Raw genomic sequence first — 5,024 nt, 5'->3', positions numbered from 1 at the left:
AGAGCGCTGGCAGAGGCAGATTATTAAGAACAGAAGGGAATAAGGCAGAGGGGTTAACCAACGGATGCAATTACACTAAAACGAGCAGGCAGAATATGGGATAGAGGAGTTACAAGGCACGCCAAAAGAAAAAGGAACCTGGACCTGCGCTCTGATACCATGTCAGGCCAGGATAACTCCAGACTTGGCAGAAATAACTGATTGATTTATTTCATTAGGTAACTATTGTTTATATACATGAATGTGACTGATCCGTTCATCTTCTTGATGACTGTTCACATTCCAGGTACACCCAACCGCTGAGGATTAGGTGTCAACAGCTGAGGATTAGGTGTCAACAGTGTCTTTCACCCCACCTTGTTTAGAAAGCAGTTTCTATTGTATGTCAATGGAATGGTCAATTTACTAAACAAGCAGTTTCTATTATATGTCAATGGAATACTCAAATTTATGAGCTAGCGTAAAGGCATTGGCATAGTCTTCAATAAACTCAAAAAATGGCTAAATTAATTCACTCTATTCTAATATGAGTTTTTCTATTCCATTAAATTTATGTGCGAGAAGAAATCACTCTAATAAGAGAAATTTTCCTTTTTGTAATGGAAAAATATATGTTAATGTTTTGATTAATTTTTATTACCTAATAGATGAAATTAGATAATATTAATATTGGTAATTCTTGGTAATCATTGAAAATTTTCCTTAGTTCTTTGATTATAAAGGATAACGTCTTAATCTGAGATGGATGGCTCCAGACAAAACTCTGAGTCACAAATGAACGACATTAAAAATATAAGTAATCTTTTTTCACTACATGCCTAGAAAGGTTATAAATATGAAAAATAAAATAAAGTTACAAATTGGTTTAACATTTTTTTAACGTTTTATCGTTCTGCTTAAACAGAAGGAAGCATTCCTTAGTACAAAACTAAGATGCGTGCAACGTAGAAACGATACTCTTGCTAGTTAAGTGAACCTAACTTAAACCGTAATGCTAATTTGTTGGTTTTTAATGTTTGTATAAAGAAATTTTCTGAAAAATCATCCATTGTTGCAATTATTTTATAATATATGGGATTATGCACAACGCTTAGATCCATATAATGTTAATCTACATAAGTTGAAACTTTAAAGGGCCTTTAATATATATTTATATGTACCTTTTTCCTGCAATCCATGTCCTAGACAACAGCAATAACTTCTGCACATGGTTTATGTATTTTGTCTAAGTTCAAAGAAAACGTACCATACAAAAGTTATATATCTTTGACAAAATGCTCATCAATGAATGACATTGAGAACAGAGGGAAAAGAGAAGCTGCCTGAGATCATTCTCTTTCCTCGAATTGATTGCGAGTGAGCGATCACTGAAAGTTCAACTGAAAGTGATACGTTAAAATATATTAGTTACATTGAAGTAATGTCTAAATTGAATATTGTGAAGCGAAAATCTAGATTGTAGTTCTGTGTTTTAACAATTTTTAATTATATTCAGCCATACCAATTACGAACTTTTTCAGAACATTGATGGGGAATCCATTATTGGAAGTGACACGTTACTTTTCACACATACAGACTAAAAATATTCATATTATAATGACTTCAAGAAGCTCCGTCGGGAGAGATTCGTGGAGTATTCACAATCTCGAGTTCTCCACTGCAGAAGCTCGGATTTCATGATGAACCTCGTTCACATGTTTAAGCAACATCCATACGCCATGCACTGGAATCAGAACCCATTCGCTTTCCGCACAAGTAAATTTGCCCTTCACGTTATGCCACCGAAAAGCTTATCTCATTTTCACCGATACCAAGTACGAAGATCGGTTATGTCACCCAAAATCTCATCACATCTTCACCGACATTGAGTACTTAATTCTATTATATCTATTGCATTTGACTATAAATCGACATGAGATTGCAGGGCTTTTCAGGGCCACTCGACTTCTTGTGTTTGTGTGAATTTTTCTGTCAGAGTCAGGAAGAGATATGGGAATGGCCAAGGCAGTCGGAATCCTTGTGATAGTTATCGCATTGTTTGTTCAGTGCAACGCTAGGGATCCGTACGCCACTCCAAGTCCAGGAGGACCGGCGCCTCCACCACCGTTTAGGGTGGCTGGGCTGACCAGACCCGGAGAGAAAGAGAAATGTTACCAAAACTCCAGATGTTTTGGGACGACCCTACAGTGCCCTAAGGAGTGTCCCGAACGGAACCCGGCAGATCAGACCGCTAAGGGATGTTTCGTGGATTGTGGCCCCAAGTGCGAAGCAACCTGCAGACGTAAGTTCACACTTGTTATGTTATTGTATTTGAGTTAACATCCCTAGTGCTCTTTTTGAAGATTATCATACATCCATCTTGGATCTATGCAAATCTGCAAGGTTTATAATGTCTTTGTCCTAAGGATGAATCATATATGAATCATAATGTCTTTGTCTTTGTCTTGGTTCCAAACGCCAGTAAGATGTGATTAATAGAAGTCCAAACCATGTAGATGACAAACCTAAAATCAAACTTCAATTTAACTAAATAGTTTGACGTTTATAATCCTGATTTAATTTTAAATTTTGTGTACCATGTGTTACAGACCGCAAACCTAACTGTGAAGGAGTTGGAGCGCTGTGCTACGATCCCCGCTTCGTCGGAGGAGATGGTGTGATGTTCTACTTCCATGGCAAGAGTAACAGGGACTTCAGCCTAGTGTCTGATGATAAATTGCAAATCAATGCTCATTTCATTGGCAGGAGGCCAGAAGGGAGAACCAGGGATTCCACGTGGGTTCAATCCCTTGGAATCATGTTCGGCACGCATACTTTCACAGTTGGTGCCAACAAAGTGGCCGAGTGGGACGAAAATGTCGATCAATTTTTCTTCACCTTTGACAAGCAGCCTTTCACCCTCTCACCAGGGCATCGCAATGTCTGGAATGCGCCGGAGAATGTACTGACGGTGGAGCGCAATGGTGAATTTAACAGCATCCATGTTGTGATACCCAATCTGATGCAATTAGCGATCAGTGTAATGCCCATTACTGAGGAGGACAATCGTGTTCATAAATACGGAATACCCTCGAACGATTGCTTCGCTCATCTGGCAATAGAGTTCAAGTATTTGAATCTCTCTCCGGCTGTGGAAGGCGTGCTCGGGCAGACTTACAGACCGGATTTTAAGAATCCTGTCAAGGTTGGTGTGCCCATGCCTATCATGGGAGGCGAAGACAAGTACGGGACCTCATCTCTTCTTTCTGCAGACTGCAAGCTCTGCGTTTTCAAGGCGGAGGCCACTTCTCCACGCTTTGAAAGCTTGCTTTTCGAATCTACTAGTGGTCTTGACTGTACCAACAAGCTCGGAAATGGCCATGGCCTTGTATGCCGCAGATAGATAAACGTATAACGTGGCCGAAAATGTTTGTTCCTCCGGACTCTAGGAAGTTCGAAGGTTTCACTATCCTTTTAATGAGTTAACTTTACAGTTTAGAATAAAACTAGAAAGCACCCCATGCTATGTTAGATATTATTTCCTTTGAAAGATTAGTGCCTTTTTAATAGGGAGGTCACCATTTTATTGCTTAATGACAATATTGGTATTAGGTTTAGTAAACAGGTAATAGTTTCTTATTAGTTTGTGTCAACATGGCATGATCGATTTGTGTATTCGCCACTATTAGCTTAGCATGTGTCAATCACATGATCTATTGGTCTCTTCACCATTATTACTCGTATAATAAGCGAATTATAAGGTTGAAGTTTGAAAAATAAGTTTTTTTTATATATTAATAAATGAATATTTTACTGCTTTACAAGTTTTCTATCATAATTTTTGCAACATCCATAGATCATGGTGTTTTTTTTTTCCTTTGTAAAACGATATGTAAAATAAATAAATTGAAAAATAGTATTTCTTAATTTTTTTTTTAAATGAAATTTCTAGTAAACCTATAAGAAGAAGATGTAAAAACCATTGGCAGGTAATTGTAAAACATGGTCTACCAAAATTTACTTTAACCCTGACGAAACCATGGTCTACCCGAGCCCCAGTTTTGAGAAAAAAAGCCCACGTACTTCTGGTCACACTACTTCTTCCTCTTTATAGCTGTCGCACACTTCTTGAATTCACATATGCAATTCTTTTAAGCATACCTTTTCATTTATCAAATTTCTTTTCTATTTTCACACACAAATCGAGTCCCAGAGCAGAGAAAAGCATTGAAGCAGACACAGAGATGTTAGTGGAGGAAGCCATATTTTAGTAGCAGATTTGTTGTTATGTTATTAAGTTAAGTTTTATTTTATAGTCCAGTGTGATGTGTAAAGGTGTCTGTCTACAATCAAAGTTGAAATTTTGTGAAGTTAACAAAAATAAGTAGCTGTTGCACACTTCTTGAATTTACATATGCAATTCCTTTAAACAGACCTTTTCATTTATCAAATTTCTTTTTTATTTTCACACACAAATCTAGTCCCACAGCAAAGAAAAGCATTGAGGCAGCCACAGAGATGTTAGAGGAGCAAGCCATATTTTAGTGCCAGATTTCTTGTTATGTTATTAAGTTAAGTTTTATTTTATAGTCCAGTGTGATGGGTAAAGGTGTCTGTCTACAATCAAAGTTGAAATTTTGTTAAGTTAACAAAAATAAAAATTTTAAAACATCTAAAAATAAAATATATTAAATAACTATACAAAACAGTTAAATATATTTTTATAGTAAAAAAATATTTACAATAAAAATTAAATTTTTATAAACTCATATTAATTCATATTTAAAATAAATAAATCTATACTGGTTTAAACGCCATTGAAAACTACTATTGCCCATTAAACTCCGGCCATTAAAACTACTATTGAGGCCATGGCAGCCTTGTCTGGATGAATATACTCACATAATTTATTTGTTCCATGTTAAAGGACTTTCCATTGTTCCATGTTAAAGGACTTTCAAGAACGATAGTTCGTTACTTGGACAATAAATGTTCACGCCAACCAATCTGACGGACACAATATGACTTTTACTAGCAGATATTAA

The 5,024-nt window shown here is 36.4% G+C and overlaps 1 protein-coding gene across 1 annotated transcript; it reads left to right on the top strand.

Moving 5' to 3' along the window:
* Nucleotides 1-1,946: 1,946 nt before the first annotated feature.
* Nucleotides 1,947-3,592, top strand: LOC149210218 (uncharacterized). The gene is made up of 2 exons (XM_089394380.1): nt 1,947-2,281; nt 2,589-3,592. Exons 1-2 carry the CDS (start codon nt 1,990-1,992, stop codon nt 3,380-3,382), a joined length of 1,086 nt encoding a protein of 361 aa, XP_089250506.1. The 5' UTR covers nt 1,947-1,989; the 3' UTR covers nt 3,383-3,592.
* The last annotated feature ends 1,432 nt before the right edge of the window (nt 3,593-5,024 follow it).

This window comes from Pinus tabuliformis, chromosome 1_2 (genome assembly GCF_031772625.1).
Source record: "Pinus tabuliformis cultivar Carrire ecotype Pingquan chromosome 1_2, CPIR1, whole genome shotgun sequence".
Taxonomy (NCBI): domain Eukaryota; kingdom Viridiplantae; phylum Streptophyta; class Pinopsida; order Pinales; family Pinaceae; genus Pinus; species Pinus tabuliformis.
This window is presented reverse-complemented; position numbering and strand designations above follow the sequence as displayed.